Source organism: Ceratotherium simum, chromosome 7 (genome assembly GCF_057802395.1).
Source record: "Ceratotherium simum simum isolate JZ-2026a chromosome 7, ASM5780239v1, whole genome shotgun sequence".
Classification (NCBI taxonomy): Eukaryota; Metazoa; Chordata; class Mammalia; order Perissodactyla; family Rhinocerotidae; genus Ceratotherium; species Ceratotherium simum.
Window position 1 is genome coordinate 34,377,338 of NC_141906.1, and position 16,736 is coordinate 34,394,073.

The following is a 16,736-nucleotide window of genomic DNA, read 5'->3' on the forward strand; positions in this document are numbered from 1 at the left end:
GCCAAAAGATACTACTCCCAACCCCAGATGATAGGGTATTACTTCTGTCATGTCACATCTCAGTTCAAAAATCCTCCCAGTCTTCTGGATCTAGCTCCGGCGTTAGCATCAACATTAAATCCATCCTTCACCACTTCCGCCCTCATTTATGCACCTCTCTTTCAACTCCTATAGCACTTACCACCTGTCCCACTCACCCCAGCCATCATTTACACAAATACTATAGTAATAATGATACTTGACTAATACATACATGTTGGTTTTATTTCCCCAACTAGACGTGAGCTCTCTGAAGGGCAGAGACATGTTTTACATATGTCTGTATCATTTCTGTTCCAAAGCACAGGGTGATTGATAAAATAGCTGATGGACTGAAAAACTGCAAAGAGTACAGAGCCAGGAGTCAGGACCCCAAGGTCCAAGTCCCATCTCTGCTGCTGACTCACTTTGCAACCATGAATGAGTCTCTTAACTACCATGGGCCTCACGTGAAATGGAGACAATGAGGCTCTGTCCCACCAAACTCTTAGGGTAACTACATGGCTTAAACAATGGGACAGATAAGAACAGGCTTCGCCTACTATAAAGCAAGATGCAAAATGAAAGGAATTAATATTATTGTGCTTTTTCTTCAAATAGAGGAGGTTATATGCAGGGTTGTAATACTCTCAATGGAAAATAAGTGATAACAGAATTTAGATACTTCAGATTGAAGTTCAGACTTGAACCAAAGAGATTCAAGCGTGGCTTAGAAAATATTTTGTAGATCTAATTTTGTTTGAATAGTCTGTTATTCCACATAGGTTTGGCTCCAGTCTGGACTAGTCCTCTATATTTATTTTTGAAATCTTTGGTTTGACTTATAAATGAATAAAATACTATAATTTGGACTTCCAGACCCATAATACACTGTATTGTGGTTAACCAAGAATGCTCTACCTCCCTTAATAGAACAGTCACTTCTCTCAGGCAGAGTCTGCTACACTCTTGCTATTGTGGGTGTCCACTAATAGCCTCCAGTGCTGGAGGACCAACTAGTAACCGGGCTGGGTAGAAGATGCCTGAACCCCTGAACATCAGCCACCTCGGTGGGCGTTAAGTCTCCTCAGCATGGATGATCAAGGACTAGCAAACTACTGAGAACCCCTGTGCTACCTCCCTCTCCCCTGGGTCTCAGCTGGCGCTTATACTGACCTCGGTGAAGTCGGCTGTTGTCCATTGCAGGGAGAGTATTGCGCCTGGGGATGGTGGCCGCGGCTGAGACCGATCTGCCACTTTCACCGATTGGAGGTCTCTGCTGAGGGCTGCCCCATCGAGGTGTTTCTGCCTGACTTGGCTTGGGGGGCCGGGGTGGGGGAGCTATGGCTGAGTCCCCAGGAGTGGCCACTGCCATGGCATTGTGGTTCTTGTCCAGTGTGAATGTCCTAGGGATCTGGTAGGCTGAGAGTGGGGTGCCTGGAACGTCCATATTATCCACCAGGAGGTCCCCGAACTCCCGGCATAGGGTGTTGCTGGGCGTCTTGAAGGTGTACACATCCTCGTTATCTGTCTCAGAGCCTGTGAGGCTGCCCTTGGTGTGGCCATGGGAGGCCAGGCTCCGGGGCAGGTCGTAGGTACTGTCTCTGAATTCTGTATTGTGCCGGCTTGGCTTGGGGAGGCTGTAGAAGCCATGGACTTGACCACTGACCCCGTTGACACAGTGTCCATTGCCCTGGGCAAGTTTCTGTACGGCTGTGTCGCTCCTCATGAGAAACGAGGCCCTGGTGCCCTGAGAGAAGCTGGCACTCCTAAGAGAGAGAAAGGAAAGAAGGGGCAGAGGGGTCAGAGGAGGCCAGGACTGCCCGCCCAGGGAGGCAAGCTGGCATGTTCAAAGCCCCATGCAGCTAGTTGGTGTGGAAAAAACACAGGCTGAGGAGGCAGGCAGGCCTGAGGTTTATCTCGGTTTACTAGCTATGTGACCTTGGGCAAGGCACTTTCTCTTTCTGAGGTTCAGCTTATGCATCTGCAAAAATGGTCATTAAAAACATACTTTGAAGGTTGTTCAACAATTAGACTCTAGTATATCTAGTAGATAGATGTTAAATCAGTGTTAGCCTTTATCCCTCCCCTTACCCCAAATGGCTGTGATGAGCAGCGTTGGCCTTACCCAACCCCCGCGCCCCAAACAGGTATCAACAAGTCAGTGATACCACCCACTTGTTCATTGTTTTAAGTACCATAGAATATATACATTTGAATACAAAAGCTGAGAGACAGTGGAAAGAACCCTTAAATCAGTGTCAGAAAACAGCAAGTTATTTTATCTGACTCTTGGTTTTCCCATTATAAAATAAGTCAGCTAATGGGTGTTGATGTTATAAGTTGTAAAGAAATATTCAAACGTAAGCCACAGATTTTCTACCATGTATTATGGTTTGTTGAGAGGCATTTAGAGGGAGAAATTTCTCTTTCCAGAAGTCTAAATATCTATAGGAAAAATGGTTTCCTGTAGGGGAACTATATTTGGGATAGAAAAAGCTTTATTTTTTTTTTAATTTAGGTTTTTAGGGAATAAGGCAAGACTGAGCAGTAACAAGACCTGGGAGTGGAGGGATCTGTGTTAGGTTCCAGTACTGCTGCTGATATGCTCTGTGAGCTTCACCAAACCCCCTCTCCAGGGTGGGACCTAGTGGGTCTCACTGATTTTTAAGGGTCCATCTGGCTCTGAAGCTCCATAAGCCTTTGGCTTTTTTTTTTTTTTTTTTTTATAATTTTATTTATTTATTTTTTCCCCCAAAGCCCCAGCAGATAGTTGTAGGTCATAGCTGCACATCCTTCCAGTTGCTGCACGTGGGACGCGGCCTCAGCATGGCCGGAGAAGCGGTGCGCGCCCAGGATCGAACCCCGGCCGCCAGCAGCGGAGCGCGCGCACTTAACCGCTAAGCCACGGGGCCGGCCCATGCCTTTGGCTTTATAAGCATGGTTTTCAAACTGGATTCTGTGTTCTGTGTAGGTGCCCTGGGAAACTGGGGGGTGAGGTTCTGAGCAAGTAGGGATCCAGGTCTGCTTTTCTCTCTCTTACATTATGATTCTTTATAGGATTTCATTTGGGGAAAAAAAGTAAAAAACGCTTTTCTAGAACAATCCTTTATAGCAGTGATTCTCAGCCTTTTGGAGGCTATAAGCCTCAAGAATCTGATAAAAAGTTCCTGGCACTTCTCACCAGTATACATACAAATTTGCATGCTATATCTGGGGGGTGGGGAGTGGGTGTCATAACCCTCTGAGGCAATCCACGGAACTTCTGCCTTACACAACCTCTTTTAGCTCGTGGGGAGCTTGTTATTTATGGATGTGGCCACCAGATGGTGGTAGAAAATAGAGCCCAGCAGCTTAGAAAGAGGAAGGGAAACAGGTGTTTAGGCCAGACTCCCTCTCATGTAAACTTGCATCTTTGATGGCTGGGAGTTCCAATTCAGTCCCCAAACCTTCAGCGGCCCTCCTCTCTAGAACTCTGTGTTCTTTCTCCCTTTCTATTCCATTCCACACACATCACCAAGCCAACAGCCATGGGCCTAGATCATTGAGCATCTAACCTTTAGATAATGGAGTGCCTGGAGCAGAGGATGGGGGAGCCAATAGTAGACATAAGGTGTTCACATTGTTCACATTTTTCTTTGGTGCCTCTCATTTTGTCTTTTGGAATTTCCCATCCTCTGTTGGATGCCCCCATCTGGATTTGTTCATTTAACATTTCTTGACATCCCACCTTCCATCTGGGCCAGGCATAATGGATACAGAGATGCCTCCTGCTCTAGGGGGGCACAGTGGTGAAGGAGGTGACATGCATGCAAATCATTACAGTCAAGTGGGTGAGCACCCGGCAGTTGCCAGATGTATACTGACCCTCCCTGGTGGTGGTGGTACAGAATGTCAGTGGAGGCTTCTTAAAGATGTCACCTCTGAGTGAGTCTGGCAAGTGGCCAGGCAAAAGGCAAGAGAAGGGCAAAGGTGTTCTAGTTAGAGGCACAAAGAAGTAGAACACAATCTGGCAAGGTCAAGGAACTGCAAGCTGCTCGGGCTGGAGCAAGTGTGTCAGGAAGCAGGGCTGAGAGACGACAGTGGTGGGACCAGGCCAGGGCTGATGAGAATGGGGGGGTCCCTGAAGGATTTTAAGGGGGAGGGGGAGGGCCGGCCCCATGGCTTAGCGGTTAAGTGCGTGCGCTCCACTGCTGGCGGCCCGGGTTCAGATCCCGGGCGTGCACCGACGCACCACTTCTCTGGCCATGCTGAGGCCGTGTCCCACATACAGCAAATAGAAGAATGTACAACTATGACACACAACTATCTACTGAGGCTTTGGAGGGGGAAAAACGGGGGAGGGGGAGGGGGAGAGCATCACAGGTCTCCTGCAGTAGCCTTAAACATATTCAAGAATGAACTCTTCATCTTCCTCCTGACTCTCCTGTCTTGGGAATGGCACCAGTCACTCAAGCCAGAAACCTGGGAGTTACCCAGATTATGATTTCTCACTCAATAACCCCATCAGGTCCTACTGAATCCACCCCGAATCAGGTCCTCCTGATTTTTTTCTGCATAAATGAAAGGGCTGGTAACTAGTCTCCCTACCATCTGTCTGGGACCTCTCTGATCCTCTCTAGACCCCCAATGACATTTACTTTCCTAACTTCTCGGCTTAAATATCTTCAATACTGACTCACTGCCTTTAGGTCTAAGCTGTATTCCAACTCCAACCCATCCCTCCAATCTCTTCCTCCCCACTTCACGTTCCCACTCTAGGATCCACTCAGCCAAACTTCCCAGTGTTCCCCGTACGCCCCATGCGGTCAAGCCTTTGGGCTTTGTTGTGTTGTTCACTCTCTCTGAAAGGCTTCTTACTTCAATCTGACAAGCTCTGACTCCTATTTATCCTTCAAACTCAACTCAAATTGCACATCCTTTTTTGTTGTTGTTGTTGAGGAAGAGTCACCCTGAGCTAACATCTGTGGCTAATCTTCCTCAATCTTCTGGCTCTTCCTCTTTTCGCTTGAGGAAGATTAGCCCTGAGATAACATCTCTGCCAATCTTCTTCTATTTTGGATGTGGGTTGCTGCCACAGCATGGCTGACGAGTGGCATAGGTCTGCGACTGGGATCTGAACCTGTGAACCTGGGCCGCCGAAGCAGAGTGTGCCGAACTTAACCACTACACTACAGGGCTGGCCCAGATTGCACATCTTTTAAAGTTGTTTCTTATGTCCTCTACCTCCAAGCATACTCAAGCACTTGGTCAACTCTGTTCTTGGATCACGTAGTGATTGTTATCTGTGTTATGTATCCTTGTTACTTGTCTCCTCCACCAGACTGTGATTTCTTCAAGGAAAGAAACCGTGTCTTATTCATTTTTGTCTCCTCAGCGCCGGATTAGTGTTTGTCACACAGTAAATAATGAATAACGAATAAATGTTTGTTGAATGGACAAGCAAATGAATATATAAGTAAACAAATGAATAAAGAAAAGTGCTGGTGCTGCCATCCCCTTTCCTGAGCATGGACTGAACCCTTTGGATCAGCACATCAAAACCCTTCCCCTTCAGCACCCACTAGCTTATGTCCCAACCTCCCTCTGCTCCAGCATCCTCCTAACTCACAGAACTACTCACTCATCCCTAAACACATTCCACATGGTCTAAGCTCTAGCCTTGGCCTTGCATTATTTGCCTTTCTCTGGAATGCCTCCTTGATGCATCAAAATCCTATACAAAGTGCAAAAGAAGCTTTTTGCTCCACAAAGGTGTTGCAGGTCCTCTAATTCTTCTTTTCACTTCAATCACTCCTTCCTCTTTGCTCCCACAGCTCTCCATCATAACCCTTACTCTGTCTTGTGTTTTGGGTCTGTGTCTTTCCACTTCTACTGGACCCTGTGCTCCTAGAAGGCAGGGACCATATCCTGTACCTTGGCGTGGTGCCCGGCATGTGGGAGATAATACCAATGCCTGTTGAGGGAGATTGGTCATTACTTCAAGAATCAGGTAAAAGGAGTTGAACAAGGGAAATAAACTTGCCCAAAGTTACAAACTCAGATGGTAGTGGAGCTGGTTCCAGCACCCAGGTCTCGGGACTCCCTGCGCTAACCCCATCTGCTACAGTGTGCTCCCTCTGTCAAGAATCAAGAGAGGGGAATGCTGAGCTAGTCCTGTGGCTTTGACTACTCTCATGTAAACCTTTATGGAGGCCTATGTCACCATGATGTCCTGAGTTGCTTTTGCGGGATGGATGCCTGGAAGCAGTGGATGTGGAGGGCTGTGGGCTGACAGAGGCCTCATAAAATGAGCACAGTACTGTGCCAGGCACAGCACACGTGATGTCACTTTTAATCCTCCCACCAGTTCTGAGAGACAAGTACCACGCTCACGTGTGAGATGAGGAAAATGGTAAGTGGCAGAGTTCGTGATGGAAGATACTTGAACACAAGTATGTAGAGGAGCTCCCTGGGGGCAGAGAAAAATCTGGGAGACAATACTCCCTCATGCCAGCAGCTCAATGCCTTTCCTTCTCAGCCCTGGCTACCAGCTGCTCCAGAGGCTGTTGGTGCTATCACATCACCTCTTGCAACACGTGCTTTGGTCTTCACATCAACCCCAAACCTCTCCCTTATCTTTTAGGAATGGTTTCCTAGTTATTCTAGCCAATTTATTTTGCAATTGTTTTTTGGCATATTTCTATATAATTTTATGTACCACACTACACCACGGGTTCACTCTTTTCCACCCTACTAGATTCAGACTCCAAGCACCTTAATGATGAAGGGGCCCAGTTTGATTTTTAATCACTATGTTCCCATTTAAGGAAACCTAAGATATAAATGCTTGTAAGTCAATTAACCACCATTTACAGTTCTGAAGCTATCACTGGCAATCCCAAGACATCCTTCAGACCATCCTCCTGCGTTTTTACCCATCCCAAATGGATCCTTCCCGTGAGGGAAACAACTCAGAAAATTCTGTCTCACAATCTCGAAGAGGTGAGCGATCTTTGTATTTCAAACCCTCCTGGCTGCAATATAGAGCCTGCTTTTCTCTATGGTTACAGAAGAAAGCGGTATATGTGAAAGTAAATGAAACTAAAAGTTGTATATTCTGCCTTTGGTCAATCAAAGCCACTGGGAAATGAGTCAGAGAAGCCTTAGAGATGATTAATTGTAGGTAAGTTCTCCACTGACATTTCTGATTTTACTTGTTACCCACCATCGTTCTGTGGAATATTGTTGCAGGGTCAGTGATGCTTTCGTTCTGGACTCTGGCCCTTACAATTGCACCTCCTCCAACCCTCACCAGAATTATGGCTTTCCAGGGCATGTGACTCACCATAATGTATCACCTGTTACAGGTTTAACAGCCTCCTTGAAATAAGAAGACAGAGACTAGCTATAATCTGGGATGAGGCCTCAAGGCTGGAGGGCAAAAATAAATCCAGCGAGACTAATTTGTCTTCGAAGACAAAAAGGACTCTGCTTGTCTTGACGGTGTCAGTTCAAAACTCCTTCCATTGCCAATAGTTAGTATTCTGATTAGTTGCTTACTTTAGCTCAGTGGAAGAGCTGGATTTTGAGAACTGAAGTCATTTAAACCTGAATACATATTATGTACTACTTGAAGGAAGAATAGTGGCTAGTCCTGTAGTAAACGTATTGATAAATAATTCATGGTTTTATCTCTGAGGTGCTTAACTTATATCAGGTTCCTCCATAAATGTAAAAAGGAATAGATAGAAGGCTGGTGTTGGGCCAGCTCCGTGGCTTAGCGGTTAAGTGCGCGCGCCCTGATGCTGGCGGCCCGGGTTCGGATCCCGGGAGCGCCCCGAGGCACCACTTCTCCGTCCAACGCGAGGCCGAGTCCCACGTACAGCAACTAGAAGGATGTGAACCTATGACATACAACTATCTACTGGGGCTTTGGGGGGAAAAACTGAATAAATAAAATCTTTAAAAAAAAAAAAAAAAAAAAGAAGGCTGGTGTTATTAGCCTCAGTAAATACTATTTCACTATAGTAATCCAAGCAGGCATTTTTTTTTTTTTTTTTTTTTTTTTTTTGGTGAGGGAGACTGGCCATGAGCTAACATCCGTGCCCATCTTCCTCCATTTTTTTTTGTATAGGGGACGCTGCCACAGCATGGCTTGATGAGCAGTGCCCAGGTCCACGCCCAGGATCTGAACCCGCAAATCCTGGGACACCCAAAGCACAGCAAGCGAACCTAACCATCATGCCACGAGGCCGACCCCTCAATCAGGCATATTTATGTCTATGCTAGGCAGAGGTGAATGAGCTGATTCGCTCTTCAAACTGCCTACTCAAAAGTAACCCTGTAAGATTATTTTAGAGATCACATGAGGTAACTAATATAAAAGTACTTTGTAAATGATAAAGCGTTATTCCTTTTTTCCAGAGCGCTTAGTATGTAACGTGAATGTCAGAAGAGTGCAGGATTAAAGCTCGTCCGCACACTTGCCCATACTTGCCATTGCTAGTCTTTTTAATTTTAGCCATTCCAGTAGAGATGAAGCCAAATGTCACTGAGGTTTTAATTTGCATTTCCCTGACGATTCACCATCTTTTCATGTGTTTACTGCCATTTCTATTTTTGTGTGTGTGAAATGTCTGTTCCAATCTTTTGCGCATTTGAAAAAATTGGGCAATTTTTTCTTCTTGTTGAGTTGTAATAGTTCTTTACATATTCTAGAAATAAACCTTTTGTCAGATATATGTGTTTTGAATATTTTATCACATTTTGTAACTTGCCATTTTGTCTTTATGGGGTCTTTTGAAGAGCAAAAGTTTTATTTTGATAAAAACTACTTTACGGTTTTTTCTCTTATGATTCCTACTTTTTGTATCCTATATAAAAACCTTTGCTTACTCCAATCAGAGATGTTTTCTTCTAGAAGTTGCACAGTATTCGACTTTACTTTTAGGTCTCTGATATATTTGAGTTAACTTCTGAGTAGTGTGATATGAAGTAAGGGTTCTTTTTCCATTCCTACATGGATATCCAGCAGTTCCAGCATCATTTATTGAAAAGATTTTCATTTCCCTACTGGCACCTCAAAACACACACACATATACACATATATGTTCCCCCTCATTCTGTTCTAGAGATGTATATGTTTTCCCTTTCATCAGTACAACACTGTCTTGACTACTTTAGTTTGATAGGAAGTCTTGAAATCAGATAGTATAAATCCTCAACCTTTGTTGTTATTCTTTTTAAAATCACTTTGGCTATTCTAGATTGTTTGCATTTTTACATAAATATTAGAGTTAGCTTATCAATTTCTATGAAAAGCTTTGCTGGATTTTTATTTGGATTGTGTTGAATCTATAGATCAATTTGGGAAGAATTATCTTTTTTTTTTTTTTTGTGAGGAAGATCAGCCCTGAGCTAACATCCATGCTAATCCTCCTCTTTTTACTAAGAGCAGCTCTGAGCTAACATCTATTGCCAATCCTCCTTTTTTTTTTTTCCCCCAAAGCCCCAGTAGATAGTTGTATGTCAGAGTTGCACATTCTCCTAGTTGCTGTATGTGGGACGCGGCCTCAGCATGGCCAGAGAAGCAGTGCGTCGGTGCGCTCCCGGGATCCGAACCCGGGCCGCCAGTAGCAGAGCACGCGCACTTAACCGCTAAGCCACGGGGCCGCCCAGAATTATTGTTTTAATAGTACCTGTATTGGGCCTTCCAATTCATACTATAGTATATCATTCTCCATATTGAGCTTTAATTTCTCTCAGCAATGTTTGATAGTGATTTCAGTGAGGAGGTCTTGCATGTCTTTTGTTAAATTTATTCCTAAGTAGTCCATGTCTTTTGGCATCATTATGTACAGAAGTTTTAAAAATTTAATTTTCCGGGGCTGGCCCCGTGGCTTAGCGGTTAAGTGCGCGCGCTCCGCTACTGGCAGCCTGGGTTCGGATCCCGGGCGCGCACCGGCACACTGCTTGTCCAGCCATGCTGAGGCTGCATCCCAAATACAGCAACTAGAAGGCTGTGCAACTATGACATACAACTATCTACTGGGACTTTGGGGAGAAAAAGGGGGGGGGGGGGAGAAAAATTTCATTTTCCAATTGTCTGCTGCTAGTATGTAAAAATTAATTTTTGTATACTAACTTTTATTCTGTGAACTTGCTAAATTCACTTATTACTTCTTATAGTTGTTTTCTAGATTCCTTAGGATTTTTTATATAAACTATTAAGTTACCTGCAAATAGAGACAGTGCTATATCTTCCTTTCTGATCTTAGTGTCTTTTATATCTTTTTTTTCCCTTGTTGAACTGGCTAGGATCTCTAGTAATGTTGAATAGAAGTGGTAAGAGCACGTATTTTCTTCTTGTCCCTAATACTGGGGAAATATGTTTACTATTTCTTCATCAGGTATGATATTTGCTGTACGTTATCCTTAGAAGCCCAATATTAGTTTGAAGAAGTTCTCCTCTATTCATAATTTGCTAAGAAATATTCTTTTATGAAGAGGTATTGAGTTTTGTCAAATGCTTTCTCCGCATTTATTGAGGTGATGATTACATGATTTTCCTCCTTTATTCTCTTAATGTGATGAGTGATATTGGTTGGCTTCTGAATGTCAAACTTACCTTGCATTCCTGGGACGAACACTACTTTATCATGATGTCTTATCTCTAATGATGTATACACATAAATATTCCCTATTATATATATTTTTCCTAAAACACATATGTGTGATATATATATACATATGAGTGTGTGTGTATATATATAGATATACATTTTTTTAGTTGAATTCGATTGCTGATATGTTTTCGTAAAAAAAAGGATTTGTGCATTTATATTCACAGGGAATATTGCTCTGTAATTTTCTTTTCTGTAATCTTTGCCAGGTTTTGGTAGTAGGGTTATGCTGTTTTCATAAAAATGAGTTACCAAAGGATTCCCTCTTCTTATGTTTTCTAAAAGAATTTGGGTAATATTTGTGTTATTTTATGTTTGAATATTTGACAGAATTCACCAATAAAACAACCTCGGCCTACTTTTCTAGGTATTTCCCAAGAGAAATGCAACAAATGTCCACATAAAGATTTGTTAGGGCCGGCCCTGTGGCTTAGCAGTTAAGTGTGCGCGCTCCGCTGCTGGTAGCCTGGGTTCGATCCTGGGCGCGCACCGACGCACCGCTTCTCCGGCCATGCTGAGGCCGCGTCCCACATACAGCAACTAGAAGGATGTGCAGCTATGACATACAACTATCTAGTGGGGCTTTGGGGGAAAAAAATAAATAAATAAAATTATTAAAAAAAAAAAAAAAGATTTGTTAGTGACTGTTTATGTACAAATCCGTTTTAATTTGTAATTGCCCCAAATGGAAACAACCTAAGTGCCCATCAACACGTGAATGGATAAATAAATTGTGATATAAAGATACACTGAGGGCTGGCCTGGTGGTGTAGCAGTTAAGTTCACGCCTTCTGCTTTGGCAGCCCAGGGTTCGCTGGTTCTCATCCTGGGCAGGGACCTATCCATCACTCATCAAGCTATGCTGAGGTGGTGTCCCACATAGAAGAGCTACAACTCTACAACTATGATATACCACTATGTTCTGGGGCTTTGGGGAGAAAAAAGAAAAAGAGGAAGATTGGCAATAGATGTTAGCACAGGGCCAACCTTCCTCAAAAAAAAAGATACACTGAAATACTACTCAGCAATAAAAAGGAAAAACTAAGGATACGTGCAACAACATGGATGAATCTCTCAAAAGTATGATGCCGACTGCAAGAAGTCAGGAAAAATAGGAAATACTGTATGATTCCATTCAAGTAAAATTCTAGAATATAAAAACAATATAGTGACAGGAATATTGTCAGTGGTTCCTGAAGAATGACGTAGAGGGAAGAATGGACTACAAAGGAGCATGAGGAAACTTTATGTCTATGACATTGACTGTACTTCAATCACCCCTCAAAAATTATTTTAAAAAAAGGGGGGAGGAGAAAGGGGAGTTTTTCTAGAACTGAAAAATCAATTTAAAAAATTATCCAAACCAAGCACAGAGAGGAAAAAAGATCGAAAAAAAAAAAAAAGAATAGTATCAGTGACATACGTGTCAGTATCAAGTGGCCTAGCATATGAATAATTCAAGTCTCAGAAGCAAAGCAGAGACAGAATGGGGCAGGAAAAAATCTTGAAGAACTAGTGGTAGAAATTTGGCTGAACTGGATCAAAAATAGCAACACATCAAACCAGAAAGGTAAGTGAACCCCAAATAGAGTAAACATGAAGAAAAACACATATGATAGCATAATTAAATCGCTAAAAAACAAAGATAAAGGAAAAAAAACTTAAAATAGTCAGAGGCCCGAATAGCCAAAACAATCTTGAAAAAGAAGAACAAGGTTAGAGGTCTCACACTTTCTGATTTCAAAACATATTACAAAGCTACAGTAATTAAAGCAGTGTGGCACTGGCATTAAAGACAGACAGACAGACCAATGGAATAGAATACAGAGCCCAAAAATAAACCCTCACACAGATGGCCTAATGATTTTCCACAAGGATGCCAAGACCATTCAATGGGGAAAGGACAGTTTTCTCAACAAATGGTGCTGGTAACATTGGATATCCATATGCAAAAAAATGAAGTTCGACCTTTACCTTACACCATATATTACAATTAACACAAAACAGATCAAAGACCTAAATGTAACCGCTAACACTATCAAACTCTGAGAAGAAAACATATGAGGAAAAGCTTCTTGAAATTGGATTTGGCAATGATTTTTTATATACGACACCAAAAGTACAGGCAACAAAAGTAAATATAGATAAATTGGATTACATCAAAATTTAAAACTTCTGTGCATCAAAAGACACATTCAACAGAATGAAAAGGTAACTTATAGAATGGAGGAAATATCTGCAAATCATATATCTGGTAAGGGATTAATATCTACAATATATAAAGAACTTCACCAACCCAACAACAAAAAAAAACAATAAAAAATGAGCCAAGGACCTGAATAGACAATTCTCCAAAGAAGATATACAAATGACCAACAAACAAATGTGGTATATACATGGAATGAAATATCATTAAGCCTTAAAAAGGAAAGAAATCCTGACATATGCTGCAACATGGATGAACCCTGAGGACATTATGCTAAGTGAAATAAGCCAATCACAAAAAGACAAGTATTGTATGATTTCACTTATATGAGTTACCTAGAGAAGTCAAATTCATCCACATAGAAAGTAGAAAGGAGGTTGTAGGGGCTAGGGGAAGGAGAAATGGGGAATTGTTTAATGGGTGCAGTTTCAGTTTTGCAAGACGCAAAGAGTTCTGGAAATTGGTTGCGTGACAACGTGAAAGTACTTAACACCACTGAACTGTACACTTAAAAATGATTAAGATGGTAAATTTTATGTGTATTTTACCACAGTTTTTTAAAAAGGGAGCAAAAAATCATTTAGAGGAAGGAAGATACATTACACATAGGAAAATGAGAATCAAGGAACAGCTGACCTCTCATTAGAAACAATGATGTCAGAAGACTATAGTATCCTTTAAAATGCCAAAGAAAAATAAAACCATCATTCCAGAATTTTATACCCAGCAAAAATATCTCTCAAAAATGAAGATGAAATAAAGGTATTTCCAGATAAATGAAAATTGGGAAAATATATCATGAGGGGACTCACATGGCAAGAAATGGTAAAGGAAGCTCTTCTGGCTGAAGTGAAAGAAAACCATGTGAAAACTCCACTAGACAATGTTTAACACTTGCTTCCAACACTCATACATATTTTAAAGAACTTAGGAGGGAAAAAATAGTCTTTCATAATTATGCAGATATCTACTATATTTACTATTTACTATTTTTGCTTCATTCCTGAAGATATTAGTTTCCTTCTGGTACTATCTTGCTTCAGCCTGAAGAACTTCCTTATCATTTCTTTAAATTAGATCTCCTGGAAATTCTCTTATTTTTCTTTCATCTGAGAATGTCTTAATTTTGTTTGCATTCCTGAAGGATACTTTTGCACGCTATAGACTTCTGGATTGATTGAGTTTTTTTTTTCTTTCCATTAATTTCAAGTGTGTTTTTCATTATCACATGGAATATTATTATAACATGGACTTTTAAATCTGTGTCTGATAATTCCAACACCTGGGTTATGTTGGGGTTGACAACTGCATCTTCCCTTGAAAACTGGTTACACTTTGCTGGTTCTCTGTATGCTGAAAACTTTTGAATTATATTCTGAATGCTGTGATATTAAGTTATATAGACTCTGGGTTCTGTTATAATCATCTGAAGAATGCTGATGTTTTTGTTTTTGCAGGCAGCACACCTGGTTAGGCTCAGACTGCAAGTTTTGATCCTCCGCCTGTGTGTGGTAGCACAAATCTCAGTTTAGTTCACAAAGCCTTTGTTATGCTGGTTTGGGTCAGTCCCACACTTAGAACTGGAACTCCTAAGTTCTTTTTCAGAGTTTCCATCTCTCTCCTAAATTTTACCATCTCTTCACTTATTATCCATTTTCATCCCACAGATGAAAGCAATTAACAATCATTTTAAAATCTTTGTATGCTAGCTCCAAAATTTGAAAGAACTGAGTTCTTTCAACTATGGGTCAACTTTTACAGTTTTTTCCTGTGTCTAGCAATTTCTCATTGTATACTGAACATTTTGGATGATATGTTATAGGAATTTCCTCCATAGGAAAAAACATGTAAATTGGACCCACCCAGTGTGGGTCCCTCCTTTTAAGAGTCACATCTCTTCCAGTTTCTGCCTGCTTTTTCATTGTTCTTCAGTGCCTTCAAACAGTTGTTTTTTTATGTTTTGTCCAGAGTTTATAATTGTTACAGTATGTTTAGTATCATGCAAGCTACTCTACTACTATCAGAAACTATACAGTTTTTCTGGACTGAAGAAAGCTTCCTTCCCACCCTCCATGCCCCCCTTGGAATTCTGCAAAAAATGTTTGAACTTATTTTTTCCAAAAATCTCCCTGAGATCCTGCTTATCACCTTCTTGCTCCCACACCTACACAAGAGAAAACAAAGACAGAGAAAATCACAGCTTGGTCAAGGCGCCACAATAAAGCTGCTTCCCCAGCTATAGATAAGTTCTATCTCCTCTATTACGTTATCTCTCTACAACACGGATTTGTTCAAATATTTATTAGGCACCTACTGTGTGCCCTGGGTCCTGTCTTCAAAGAGTAGTAATCTATTAATATAAAAATCCATATTAGGAAGCAGAAAGTTCCAAGCGCTGTGAGAGAGAGGATCAAAAACTGCCATGAGAATTCACAGCAGAAATGAATTCCAGCTAGGAAGATGAAGGGAGGTTTTAGAGAGGTGGGGATGCGGAGAGTGGGCCCTAACTGCTAATTCAAGTAGAGACATTTATATATTTGTTCTCTGTTGCTTTAGCAGTATCATGGGAGTGGGGGTGGTGGTGGTTGTTAATATTATATAAGGCCTTCTACTTAAAAGTGTGATCTGCAGACAATCTGCACTGGCATCATTTGTAGTTTAGGATCTCAGGACCTACTCAGGTCTACTGAATCACAATCAGGATTTCAACAAGATCCTCAAGTATTTCACATGTACATGAAAGTTTGAGAGGCACTATTATAAAGGATTTTGTCTTTCCCTAGAACCAGGATTGTAAGACCTCACATCTCTACTCCCAGGCAATCATACACGTCGTAGAAGGGGATGGGGCACAGGAGAACAACTGGTAATATGTACTGAGCGTCTACTGCTGGGTAGTTTATGTATGTTTTGTCATTTTATTCTCATTAGTAAGCCACTGAATTAATTATTCCTATTCTGCAGATAAAGACACTGAAGGTCAGGAAGGTTAAATAAGTTGGCCAAGATCACAATGAAGTGGCAGAACCTGAATTTGAACCCATATCTGACTGACTCCAAAGCCTGTAAGATGCTTTTCATTATATCACAGATTCTCTGGTCTGTGACTCAGGAGAATCAGGTGCTATTTACAGTTCTGCCACTAACTTGTGATCTTGGCTAATTCATTCTGCCTTCTTAGAACTCAGCTCTTCATGTATAAGTTGATGAAGGCTGAACTAGTGCAAGTTCACAGAAATGAATCATGCTGCTTCAGGAAAATGGGTATCTGAGGCAGCCTTAAGATTAAGTGTTGGGAGCCTCTGTTGTGTCATGGTAAATAACTCAGAAAACCAGAATCACAGTAGCATAGTGTCGAGAAGTGAGTACAGAACTGGAAATGAGAAGACCTGGGTTCTAGTCCTTTATTAGTTGTGAGTCTCAGTTTCTTCATCTATGAAATAGAGATAAATGATCTACACTGGCCATCTCTCAGTGTGTTTGACTGGTTCAAGAGAGATTATACATGAAAATATTCTGTGAGAGTGATACATTAATACAGCCAATTCTCTAATTGCTTTAATTTTCATAATACAAATTAGATATTTCTACATTAATTAATTAAGGAACATGATTTGTAATTTGCCAGCCATGGTAGCAATTGGGAACCAGCTGTGGCAAAGCCCATCAGCTCTGTGCTTTTGTTTATCCCAAAAATGAGAACAAAAGGTAATAAAAATATGTATAGGCTCTGCACTTGAGAGAGCGCTGGTGGTGTTAGAAAGACAAAGACAGTTTTTTTAAAGCAGGGAGTCCTAGCTCTAGAACTTTCTGTGATGATAAAAATGTTTGCTATCTGTATTATCCAG

The 16,736-nt window shown here is 41.6% G+C and overlaps 1 protein-coding gene across 4 annotated transcripts in view; it reads right to left on the reverse strand.

Moving 5' to 3' along the window:
- Positions 1-16,736, reverse strand: part of GAB2 (GRB2 associated binding protein 2) — a 178,027-nt gene that overhangs the window by 14,165 nt on the left and 147,126 nt on the right. For all 4 annotated transcript variants that reach the window (XM_087433509.1, XM_087433510.1, XM_087433512.1 and 1 more), the window contains exon 4: positions 1,195-1,787. In XM_087433509.1, the coding sequence (XP_087289635.1) occupies positions 1,195-1,787 (593 nt within the window). The remainder of the gene's footprint in view (positions 1-1,194; positions 1,788-16,736) is intronic.